Source organism: Arachis hypogaea, chromosome 20 (assembly GCF_003086295.3).
Source record: "Arachis hypogaea cultivar Tifrunner chromosome 20, arahy.Tifrunner.gnm2.J5K5, whole genome shotgun sequence".
NCBI classification, from domain to species: domain Eukaryota; kingdom Viridiplantae; phylum Streptophyta; class Magnoliopsida; order Fabales; family Fabaceae; genus Arachis; species Arachis hypogaea.
Genome location: NC_092055.1, coordinates 15,392,752 through 15,406,090, shown reverse-complemented (window position 1 = coordinate 15,406,090; position 13,339 = coordinate 15,392,752). Strand labels below are relative to the sequence as shown.

The 13,339-nt window shown below is 35.1% G+C and overlaps 1 protein-coding gene across 1 annotated transcript; it reads left to right on the top strand.

Moving 5' to 3' along the window:
- The first annotated feature begins 940 nt into the window (after window positions 1-940).
- On the top strand, window positions 941-3,166 carry LOC112785502 (uncharacterized). The gene is made up of 4 exons (XM_029296692.2): window positions 941-2,351; window positions 2,451-2,655; window positions 2,740-2,906; window positions 3,018-3,166. Exons 1-4 carry the CDS (start codon window positions 941-943, stop codon window positions 3,164-3,166), a joined length of 1,932 nt encoding a protein of 643 aa, XP_029152525.2.
- The last annotated feature ends 10,173 nt before the right edge of the window (window positions 3,167-13,339 follow it).

Below are 13,339 nucleotides of genomic sequence, written 5' to 3'. Positions count from 1 at the left end.
TTCTGTGACTCTGTCAAACAGGTAAGGTAAGCTCCAGTTCTGTAATCTGCTTCTGCTCGGTTCTGCACTTGAAGTTTAATGATTGTTATGTGAAAAATGCATTACACCCGCTCTGTTCTGCATTGCACTTGTAACTTGTAAGTTGTAAACTTACTTTTTTTCTGCACTTCTTGCTGACTTGCTGTTATGAATATGAATATGCTTGTTGAAATTGTTAAGCTGAATATCCTTGTTGAAAGCTTGAGATATGAAACTGTTGAATATGCTTATTGAAATTGTTAAGCTGAATATCCTTGCTGACTTGTAAGTTGTAAATTTGTTGTGTTGTTGATTTGTACTGGAAATATGAAACTGTTGAATTATATGCTTGATTTGAATCTATGAAATATGAATATGTTTGTCTTGCTGAATAGGGAATTTAACTATTTAAGCATTTAAGTTTTAAGGTTGCTGTCTTGCTGAATAGGGATTAGGAACTAGGGAATTTAGGATTGTTATTGTTTTATAATTTTGCGGTTTTGCTACTCCATATTCTTTTAGAATGTCTGCTGTGAATACACCATCAGAAACACCATCTTCGCAAGAACAAGGATCAACTGCTGATGCATCAATCGGAACCCAAAAAAACAATAATAGAGCAAAAAATGATCCTGCATGGGGTCATTGTAAACAAGTTGTGGAGTCTGGAAAAACAATTCTGCTATGCATATATTGTGAGAAGCTTATTAGGGGTGGAGGAATTCATCGGTTTAAGCTTCATTTGGCTGGAAAAGGAGATGTTGAGTCTTGTCGAAAGGTGCCAGCTGCAGTGAGACACCAATTCCATGAAAGTATTGAAGAGCTTTGAAGCAAGAAAAGAAAAACTCAAGAACAATATGCCGAAAGTTATAATGCTTGTGATGATATTGAAAGAGAATTTGATGAGATCGAACGTAATGAGATGCAACAACAACAAAAATTCAGGGTTCCAACACCTATCTCTAGAAAAGAAAAACAAGTCAAAGGTTTACAATCCTATTTTCCATCAGCAACAACACCCGGAGCTCAACCAACTATCAAAAGCGTTCTTCAAAGCAAAGAAATTGTGGAGAAGTGTGATATTGCTATTGCGAAATGGATGGTGGATGCCTCTGTTCCATTTAATGCGGTTAATTCAGCTTACTATCAGCCAATGATTGATGCTATTGCAAGCATGGGTGCAGGGTATAAAGGGCCAAGTTATCCAAGAGTTCGTGGGTATTTGTTGAGTAAATTAGTTGAGGATGTGAGGAAAATGATTGATGGTTATCGTGAGATTTGGAAGCAAACTGGATGCACTATTATGGCCGATGGATGGACTGATCGTTGTAGGCGTACTTTGATTAATTTTTTAGTTTATTGTCCTAAAGGAACTATTTTTCTAAAGTCAGTTGATGCTTCTAATATCTCAAAAACTGCTAAAAATTTGTTTAAGTTGTTTAGGGATGTTGTATTGTTTGTTGGTCCTGAGAATGTTGTGCATATTGTAACGGACAATGCTGCAAACTATGTTGCTGCGGGAAGATTGTTGGAGGCTGAGTTTCCTAAATTGTATTGGTCCCCTTGTGCAGCTCATTGTGTTAATCTGATGTTTCAAGATATTGGGAAGTTGCAAGAAGTGATTCAAACTGTGTCACAAGCTTCACTGATCACTAAGTATATCTATAATCATTGCTATCCACTGTTCTTGATGAGAAAGTTTACAGGTGGGCGGGAAATACTTCGTCAAGCTCCAACTCGGTTTGCTACTAATTTCATTGCTTTGCAAAGTATTTTAGCTCAAAAGGATCCTTTGAGAGCTATGGTGACTTCTAAAGAATTTACAAGCTCAGCTTACTCCAAAGAAGCCAAAGCTAAGAAATTTGTGGATCAAGTCTTGGATTCTAAATTTTGGAGTCAATGCACTGATATTGTTAAGCTTACCTCGCCACTTGTTCATGTTTTACGTATTGTGGATAGTGAAGACAGACCTGCCATGGGTTATCTTTATCAAGCTATTTATAAGGCTAGAGAAGAAATGGTGAGGAGGTTTCAGAAAAGAAAGAAAGTTGTTGATCCTTATTTGAAGATTTTGGATACCCGTTGGGATGCACAACTTAAGAAAAATCTTCATGCCACTGGTTATTGGTTAAATCCAGCTTTTCGATTTAATGCTGGAGAATTTGAAAAGCACAAAGAAACGATTTCTGGCTTGTTGGATGTCATTGAGAAATATGCTTATGATGATCCTGTATTGAACTCTAAGCTGACAAGTGAGAAGAGGATCTTTAAGAATGCTGAGAAAGATTTTGGAAGACCCTCTGCAATACGTGAACGAACCACTGTTATGCCAGGTGAAATTTCTTCGTAAATTTGGTCTTTTACTATTGTGATGTATTTATTATGTGATATTTATGATTGTGATAAATTATTTATCTATTTTTTATGTTAAGATCAATGGTGGGAATCTTATGGTTGTGGAGCACCAAATTTGCAAAAGTTGGCTATTCGTGTTTTAAGCCAGACTTGTAGCTCTTCAGGTTGTGAGCGTAACTGGAGTATTTTTGAACACATTCACTCAAAGAAGAGGAATCGGTTAGAGCATCAAAAACTTAATGATCTTGTTTATGTTCATTACAACTTAAGGTTACAACAAAGGTACTTTCTTGATTGTTTTAAGTTGAAAGCATTATTTTAAAATCTTAATCATCACATGAGTAACGAAATATATTGATAACATAGGAACCAAATGAGAAACCAAGTTTATGATCCAATTTGTCTTGATGCATTTGAGGATCATTCGGAATGGATACTGGAAGATTCACCACCATTTTTAACTCCTGAAGAAATTGATGCTTTACGAAATGATCTTGCAAATATGTCTCTTCAATCACCTTTAGATGATTTAGGTATGCTTTTATTTATTTATGAATTTTGATCAACTATGATTTTCGTATGCCTTATAACATGTTTTATATTATTTTTTATCTTGATTTGTGAAACATTATCTATAATGCTAGATCAATTGGATTTGGAAGATGATCGGGAGGATGATGGAGCTAATAATTCTGTGAAAAATGCAAATCAAAATGAAACCAATCAGGATGTAGCTCCACATTTGTCAGATGAAGAGCAACTTGCCGACTTCGAAATCACTCCTTGGATTTAGTTTATGAATTGTTATCCATATTGTGTTTAATTAAGATACTAATGTACTAGTACTAACTACTTTCATGTTTATCTTTGTATTAGTTATATTTAGACTTTGAAACTTAGTTGTTTTTAAAATGTTGGGGAAGAACTAACGATATGTATTTTGAATTTATTAAGTTTATGACTATTTTTAATATTTTATATTTTTTATTCATGTGAAATCGGTTTTACCGATTCAACCAGCGGTTTATCAGTTGAACCAATAAACCAGTGAACCAGTAACCTGACCGATTTGATTACCGGTCTGGTTCTTACAACTATGATTTAAATGCATAATATATATCTTATTAACGTAAAAGGCATTAATTAATATTTTGCTAACTCTAATCGGATTTGTTGCTAGATCGCAAGTTTTCCATATATATAGGTCCAACGGTCATATCTTGCAATTATTTATGTACTTCCATCAATGGCAGCCTAAATACGTGCATATTTGACGCAGTTTAATTTTTAAGTGGCAAGGTAATTGGTATAATGCATGAATAAAGATAGTAAAGATAACGTATGCGGATATGGCTCAACCTGCTTATCGCAATTTGCGTGATGCTGACATAAGTTTTCTCGTACCTTATGAGATGGTGGAGACATGCCACGTGTTTGATTGGTTCACCATAATTCGATACAAAAATATTGTTCGTACACTAAAATCAGCAACTAAAATCAATCACTAATATATTTATATATAAATATATGTGATTTAATTTATTTTTAATGTATATTTATATTCTAATATATATTTTAGAATTAAGTACGATTTTAGTCCCTAAGATAAGAGCTGAAAAATATTTTCGTCCTCAACTTTTTTTTGCATTCAAATTCGTCCCTAAAATTTCATCTAGTTTTAAAATCGTCCTTCGGACCAAAATACCATTATCCTTCTTTACCAAAAATCTCCATTTCTATTCTTCTTTTTCTTCTTCTCAATCACAGCAGCATCTCTTCTTCATCACAACATCAACAATAACAATAAAACAATGTAATAAACATAAAAAAACAGAAACAAAAATAGAAGCAAAAACAGAAGTGAAAAAATAAATGTGTATTTAAAATATCAAAGAATCAAAATACAATTCATTTCAACTAGCAGCAACAGCAGAAGAGAAGAAGAAAAGAGAAACCATCACCATCTCTCTCAACTCCGAAGAACAACAACAATAAAAGAAACAGAAGCAAAAGAATCAACAACAACAATGGAGAATGGAATCAGAATCAAATTCAGAAGTAAAAGAAATAGAAATAGAAGAACAATGGAATTAGAATCAACAACAATAAAATTAGAATCAGAAACAATGTGATTACCAAAATCAACAAATCAATAAATCAACAATGTAATTAACAAAAGAAATAAATCAATAGCAGAATTAGAACTTTAGGGAGGAGCAGCGGCAAGGACATGAAGCAGCGGCTAGTGAGGGGCAGCGACAAGAGACAAGGAGCAGCGGTGACTAGCAAGAAGCAGCGGCGAGCAGCGAGCGGCGAGGAGCAGCGAGTGACGAGTCAGCGTCGAACACTGGCGTAGAAGCAGAAACGGTGATGCGGTGTGCGACGCCGTCCTCCCTCGCCAGCGTCATCGCCACCTTCCTCTTCCCCTTTCTTCTTCTTCCCTTCCCCCTTCTTCTCTTTCTCTCTCTCGTCCGTTCTCTTTCTTTTTTTTTTTCCTTTTTTTTATTTTATAATTTTTTATCTTAGGGATAATTTGGTAAAAAATTTGAAGGTTTAAACAAAAAGGACGATTTTAAAACTAAGTTAAACCTTAGGAACAATTTTGTATGCAAAAAAAAGTTGGGGAGGAAAAAAATTTTTGACTTATACCTTAAGAACCAAAATCATACTTAACCCTATATTTTATATTGGCAACTAACTTTGGTGATTGATTTTAATATATACGCAACATAGTCAAATCCAATAGGTGTTGCCGGCTTTTTTCTCATAGGGACCCTAGGAGAAGGCTTTGTAACTTTTACTGCGAGAAAGCATATAAGAGTAGGGATGCACATGGATCGGATAATATCCGCACATCTGCGGTAATTATCCATATCGAATCTGTATTTTGCTTATATTATCTGATCTGCAAAGTCATTGGATCAGATTCGATCTGCACTTTAATAGGATCGGATAGCGGATATTGTGCTATACCCGTAGATCCGCGTATCCGCACCTTCAATAAATAAATAAATATATAATTGAAAAATATAAATATAAAAGTTAAAAAACCCTAATCCAATAACCCTATCTATTATTATTATTATTATTATTATTATTATTATTATTATTATTATTATTATTATATAATAGAAGACAAGTAATGGATTCTATGCTTGACACATGTAGCAGTTCCTTAAATGGCAAGTGGCATGCATGGTAAGTATGAAAATTAATCAACATACAATGGGTAAAACTGACATTGCAATGCACATGAAGTAAATCGGTCATATATAATTCAAATATCTATTCTTTATCATTAAACAATCCTGGCGGGAAACCTGAAATGCTCCACAATATTATTCACATTCCAATCACTACTTCTCAACCTATTGGGAGACCTGAAAAACAATGGAGGAACATTTTGATTTAGTATCCGATGTGAACGCCAAAAAACTTGCATGGAATTTCAAAGTATTCGTTGTAAGGGTATGGGCAACTTCAAACAAGTTCAATGTCAATGAGATTGGCTCCATTGAAATGGTTCTTCAAGATAACCAGGTAGGAGCATTTGTTAATATATATTTTTTACAAAACACAACTGTGCTTTATATGTCATTGTTATGGCTTAAACATGATAAGGATATACTAACTCTTTAAGTGTTCACTTCATTATCACAGGGTGGCAGGATTTATGCAACCATACCAAGATCACTGGAAAAGAAATATATTAGTGTTATTCTTGAGTTCCACATGTATACTATGAGTAACTTCATAGTAGTTGACAACATGACCAAGAAAAAAAATGGTGTTAATAGGTGGGTACTTGTGCTTTCACACAAAACAAGGGTTGAACATATAGAAAATTCAACTTTTTCTTTGGAAGCATTTCGATTTAGGAACGTTGCAGAGCTGCATACAGTCGAGAAAGTAGAGGATCTTGAACTGTTTGGTGAGTCTAACACTATATGTAATGATCCATAGATGTGCAGAAAAATTATAACCACTTGGAAAGCCATATCTAAAAGTGTGTTTCTTATTGTTTTGTAGATATAATTGGAGAAGTTTTTGGAAAGAAAGATCCAAGAGAATTAGTAACTAGCAAGGGAATAGAGACTAAGCACTTGGTTATTATTATGGAAGACTTGGAGTAAGTTGTTATTTATGTATTTTTATTAAGAGAGATAAGTTCTTTATTCGGTTGTCTTATTTATATAATAAGCTTGAATTTCTGGGGCTGATAACAGGAAGAGCAGGTTAAGTTGTACTCTCTTTGACAAAACTGTTGACCAGATACTCCCCCACCTTGATGACGATTGACTTGAACCGTTTATTGTGGTCCTCCAATATTTTAAAGCAACCAGATAGAATGGCAAAACTTCAGTGCAAAGCCACTTTGAACTATCCAATGTCCATGTCAACCCAGAACTAAAAGAAGTTATGTCATTCAAAAAAAGATCAGTACATTTTGAAAAGAAGTTGAATGTATTGTGGTCATATAATGGCGTTGTCTAACCATTAACACGTGAGTTGCAGCCTAGTCAGCGGTTTTGAGTCAACTTCAGTGAGGATTAGTGATAGATGAATTATCGTCGGTCTAGAATTTCTCTTATAGAAAATAATTACTTTGTTGTAAGCATAATTCCAAATCAACTAATAATTCTCCATCAAAGTTTAATTTTGTTTGTCACAAGTACAAACCCAATAAAAACCGAGAGTATTTAAACCTCAGGTCGTCTCACAAGGAATTGCAATGAAGTGCTCAATTATTAGTTATGAAGGAAACAAGGGGGTTTGATTTGGTAATTGACAAGAAAAGTAAATAACAAGAAAGTAAATGACAATCAACTAATAAAGGAAAGGAAAAGAGCTCTTGGCTATGGCATAGAAATTGAGATCACCATCCTTACCTAACAACCATATATTGACAATTATGAGGGACCAACCCATCAAGTCTACTTCTATACTTAAAGTAAGTTAAATAGGCTTGATCAACATCAACCATAAGTTCCAACCTAACTATTAATTAGCTTAATAGTAAGTTAGTGTCAATGGATATCAAATTGATCAACAAAGGACCCAAATCACCAATCCAATTAGACCCAATGACTCAAGGTCATTCAATTCCCTTAGCCTAGGCCAAGAGTAAAGAAAACTACTCTATAACTAGTGAAAATATTTTATCAAACACCTAGAGTGCAATAAAAGTAAACATCACAAATTGCAAGAATTAATGAAACCCATAGCTAACAAAAACAAGAAATCAACATAGCAATTAAGATAAACATAAAAATACATGGAAACATAAAATTGCATTAAAAGAAAATGAAAATCTAACAAGGGTTCATGAAAGTAAAAATGGCAACATAAAGCAAATAACAAGAGAAACTAAGAAGATCAAGACAATAGAATAATAAAATATAAAGAGAGTTGAACTAAAAACAAGAATTAAAAGTTGGATCTAAGAAAATTTAACCTAAACTACCCTAAATTCTAGAGAGAAAGGAGAGCTTCTCTCTCTAGAATTCTAACCTAAAACATGATGAAAACTAAGTTATGACTACTTCCCTCCCATTCCCCTACAATTCTTGGGTTCAAAAGCATCAGAAATGAGTTGGATTTGGGCCTCCTTCAACTTAGAAGTCGCCCCCAACGTATTGCCTTTAATGAAGTCACATGCCGCTTGTCACGCGTACGCATGGGTTACACGTACGCGTCACTGGCAACTTTCCTTGTCACGCATACGCGTCGGTCACGCGTACGCATCACCTTGACGATTCCTTCTCACGCGCACGTGTGAGCCACGTACACGCGTCGCTGGCAGATTACCAAAATCCCACTTCTTCATGAATTCTCCATTTTTGCATACTTTTTCTTCATTCCTTCAATCCAATCTTTGCCTTTTAAACCTGAAACCATTTAACAAACATATCAAGGCATCGAATGGAATTAAAGTGAATTAAATTTATCAATTTTTGGGTCTAAAAAGCATGTTTCCACTCTTAAGCACAATTTAAGGAGAATTTACAAAACCATGCTATTTCATTAAATAAATGTGAGATAAGTTGATAAAATCCCCTAAATTAAGCACACGATAAACCACAAAATTGGGGTTTATCAATTAGCCATCAGTCAATGCAAAGTTCATGGGCTAGGACTGATGAGCTCAACAACGGCACGGCTGTTGTGAAAACGATCGAAGAAGTTTTGAAGTCTGTCTAGGTAATTTGATGTTTTTATTGTTAAAGTAATTTTAATTATGAACCTATTTGTTGTTTAAAAAATCTTATGAGCTATTAGGTAAAAGGTCTTGATGTGTGCTTTCCAGGAGGAGCCAACCTAGATTGCAGGCACTATTATCTTAATCAATTCTGGGAAGGATGATGGTTTTATAAAGCATGCAGGCAATGTCCAAAAAAGGTGGAAACTCCTATTGGAAATAGGTATGAATGTGCGAAGTGTGGCCACACCCATGGATGTGCAGCACTCAGGTGTGTGTTGTTAATTTCAGTGATTAATAGTGATTAGTATCTTCATTTTATTGGCTATTTGTGATCCTTGTACTAAAACTATTGTCATTATTATCACATGAAATAACAGATATAAGGTTGAGATCATGGTCTTTGATGGTATCGGAAGCATTACATTGTTGCTGTGGGACAGAGAAACTAACCAACTGTGTAGAAAGACAGCTGGAAAAATTGCAGATGAGGATATATATAGCACACCAAATCCTTATATCATTAGGGATTAAAGTTACAATTCTGTTTTTTAAAATAGTAAAAATTAGGTACACACAAATACATCTAATTATTGGTTGGGATTTTAGGGTGCTAAAGAGGATGAATACCCTAAAAGTCTGGACAACATGATGGATAGAATGGTTCTTTTCAAAATCAACGTGAAAAATGGCAACATAAAACACTATGATCAGATTTACAGTCATGAAAGTTTGTGATAATGAAGAAACAGTTGCGAAAAACAAGCCTAAGAAATGGACGTTAGCACATCTGTTAACATCACTGTACGTGTATACCTGTTCCACTTTAATAAGTAGATATGTTTTCCAAACTGGTGTACGGAATTGTGATCACACTTTTTATAGCTCCGGTACAACTAACCAGCAAGTGCACTGGGTCGTCCACGTAATAAAACCTTACGCGAGTAAGGGTCGATCCCACAGAGATTGTCGGCTTGAAGCAAGCTATGGTTATCCTATAAATCTTAGTCAGGCAGATTCAAATGGTTATGAGGTTTTGATAATTAAAAGATAAATAAAACATAAAATAAAATAAGATACTTATGTAATTCATTGGTGGGAATTTCAGATAAGCGTTTGGAGATGCTTTTGTTGCTTCTGAACCTCTGCTTTCCTATTGTCTTCATCCAATCATGCGTGCTCCCTTCCATGGCAAGCTGTATGTTGGTGGATCACCGTTGTCAATGGCTACCATCTGTCCTCTCAGTGAAAATGGTCCAGGTACGATTTCTGTACAGCTAATCAACTGTCGGATTTCTCGTCTCGGATGAAAAATACCAGCACAACTACCGCACGGCTAATCATCTGTCGATTCTCACTTTTGTCAGAATAGGATCTCTCTATCCTTTTGCACACTGTCACTGCGTCCAACATTCGTGAGTTTGAAGCTCGTCACAGTCATCCCGTCCCAGATCCTACTCGGAATACCACAGACAAGGTTTAGACTTTTCGGATCTCAGGAATGCTGCCAATTGGTTCTAGCCTCTACCACGAAGGTTCTAATCTCACGGATTTGAGTGCTCTGTTGTCAGGAGAGGCAAGTCAAATCCGTGGATCAGAGACCCAAGAGACTATACTCCGGCTGTCGTCCAATGACTACGTTGAACATCATGTAGACCGTTTGTGGTTGTCAGGCACGTGGATCTTGGCTAAGCGAGTAACGAAGATAATGGGTGATTGTCATGGGTCACCCCTTCATTCTGACTTAACTGAATTAAGTACGAGAGTATATCCTGGAGAGGAAGTAAGCGTGAATTGAAAGAGAAACAATAGTACTTGCATTAATTCATGAAGAACAGCAGAGCTCCGCACCTTAATCTATGAGGTGTAGAAACTCCACCGTTGAAAAATACATAAGAGAAAAAGGTCTAGGCATGGCTGTGTGGCCAGCCTCTCAAATGTGAATAATGGCATAAGCTTAAAAGTCCAAAGATACGAATAGAATAGGAAAGAATAGTATTTATACTAAACTAGTTACTAAGGATTACAAAAATTGAGTAACTAAGTGCAGAGAGTGCAGAAATCTACTTTCGGGGCCCACTTGGTGTGTGCTTGGACTGAGCATTGAGTTTTACACATGCATAGGCCTTTTTTAGAGTTAAACGCCAGCTTGGATGCCAGTTTGGGCGTTTAACTCCAGTTCTGGTGCCAGTTTCGACGTTTTACGCCAGAAAAGGGTCTCTGGCTAGCGTTGAACGCCAGTTTGGGTCATCAAATCTCAGGCAAAGTATGGACTATTATATATTTCTGGAAAGCCCAAGATGTCCACTTTCCAACGCAATTGAGAGCGTGCCAATTGGGCTTCTGTAACTCTAGAAAATCCACTTCGAGTGCAGGAGGATCAGAATCCAATAGCATCTGCAGTCCTTTCTCAGCCTCTGAATTAGACTTTTGCTCAGGTCCCTCAATTTCAGCCAGAAAATACCTAAAATTACAGAAAAATACACAAACTCATAGTAAAGTCCAGAAATGTAATTTTTGCATAAAACTAATAAAAATATAATAAAAAGTAACTAAAACATATTAAAAACTACCTAAAAACAATGCCAAAAAGCGTATAAATTATCCGCTCATCACAAACCATACAATTTTTTTTATCAAAATATACATTAATATCTAATTATGATTAGGGTTTCACTGTAAATAGGAGAATGGAGGTAGCAACACATTAGAGATGTCCAGACATGTTAATCTTAAGAGTGATAATGATCCTTAGCTTACTGTGGTCAGTATGTGCAAGTATTTTTAATATCATGTTGATATATGTTATTTAGGTTCTGAAAATATTCTAAGTGAACTGTCATGCATGTCTTTGTATAGGATCTTGTGGAAGATTGTGTTGAAAGCCTCAAATACAAAACACCAGCTAAAAGAATTACCAGTAGTTTAAAGTGTGGTTCGGTTGTTGCTAATCAGATTGATGAAGAATGCCAGCTTTCAACCAATAGGTTCACCCGAAAGGGAGGAAAAAAACAAAAGTCTCAGACATATGATACTGATAATTAAGTATTAACTAAAGTTTACAAAGTAATTTAATATTGGTAGTATATGTTTAATCATGGACTATATGTTTTGGAAGATGTTCTATGTTTGGGGATCACAAGACTTACATATGTGCAATGATATTCAAAAAGAAATGTATCATTGTAAATATATTTTGAATGAAACTTATATTATATGAGTATGATTTATATTATGTTATGGTGTATGAGAATATATGCCTTAAACATAATCAATGTTGAGTAATACCTTAAAAATTTAAACACATATAGAAATTGATTGTACAACTTATTTTTCACGTGATGGATTATATATCACTACAAATTTGACACTATGAAACACAATTGACAACCTAAATGGGAATTTCTGATTAACAAGGACTATTTACATATTGACAAGGACTATTGATATAGCTAACTTATTCAAAATATAACTTTACTTTAGAGTTGATTTCTCATCTGTGTGATGCTTGGGAAGACTACTCAAAATACTTAACACGGGTTATAAAATGGTGTACAAAGGACAAAAACTATTAATTAAACTTCATTATTTAACCATGTATAATTATGGTGCAGAATAAAATTTATAATTGGAGAAGCCATATCTAAAAGTGTGTTTCTCAAATTGCAAGGTAAATAAAATAGAAAAGCATATTGGTTTTTGAGTGGGGATGCAATTCATGAAAAAAGAAATAGTGAATTGGAGATTAAAGAAGAAGCCATATAGTGATGAAATTTTTTATTTGACATATTTATTATGAATGGTGAGAAGAGTGGCCAAATGTTTTTATCTCTCATTTAGATGATATGAGATTGGATCCTAGGCCAATGTTAATTCAGGGAGAAACGTAAGAACAAAAGACGAGGCGCCAATTTAGATTTCAAGAAAGATAGTGTGAGCTTGAGGAGGTAATCAACTTGATCAAGAGCACATGGAGGGAAGAAGTGGAGGGCTCTGCGATGTACAAGTTGGCTGGAAAATTGAAGAAATGTAGACATCGATTAGTAGACTGGAAAAAGACCTCATGTTCAAACTCTAAGACCCGAATAATCAACCTCAAAGAAAGCATTACTTCTGAATATGAAAAAGGGGAACAAGCCAATCCTATTGACCTAAGGGTGATGAAGGCTGAATTGGACGAAGCATTGTAGAGGGAAGAGAGATACTGGCGGGAGAAATCTAGAGTAAAGTGGCTAAAATGAGGGGGATATTTAGGGGATGACGAAGGTAATATTGCTACTACTTCTAAAGGCATCGCTGAAATGGCCCAAAAATACTTTGAAAAGCTCTTTACTTCGAGCAATCCGAAAGACCCAGAGGAGGATATTCAGGGAATCCCTTAGAAGATCAATAATACAACTAATAGGATGCTGGTCCGAAAAGTCACTGAGAAGGAAATTAAGTCAACGGTTTTCTCTATTAACTCCTTTTCAGCCCCAGGGGATGATGGTTTTACTGCTAGATTCTTCCAGTTCTTTTGGGAAATAACAAAGAAAGATGTATGTCAAGCTGTCAGAAGTTTCTTTCAGGGAGGTAAAATTTTAAAGGCTTTTAATCATACTCATATCTGCCTTATTCCAAAAGAGATAAACACTACCTCTATGAAGCAGATTTGGCCAATAAGTCTTAGCAGTATTTTTTATAAAATTATCTCAAAGATTTTGATCCATAGAATGCAGTTTGTTATGAATAGAGTTATTAGTGATAATCAGAGTGCTTTTGTTAAAG

Coding starts and splice junctions, on each gene's coding strand:
- LOC112785502 (XM_029296692.2), top strand. CDS start 941: ATGCAACAACAACAAAAATTCAGGGTTCCAACACCTATCTCTAGAAAA. Junction 2,656..2,739: donor AACTTAAGGTTACAACAAAG/GTACTTTCTTGA, acceptor TTGATAACATAG/GAACCAAATGAGAAACCAAG. Junction 2,907..3,017: donor ATCACCTTTAGATGATTTAG/GTATGCTTTTAT, acceptor CTATAATGCTAG/ATCAATTGGATTTGGAAGAT.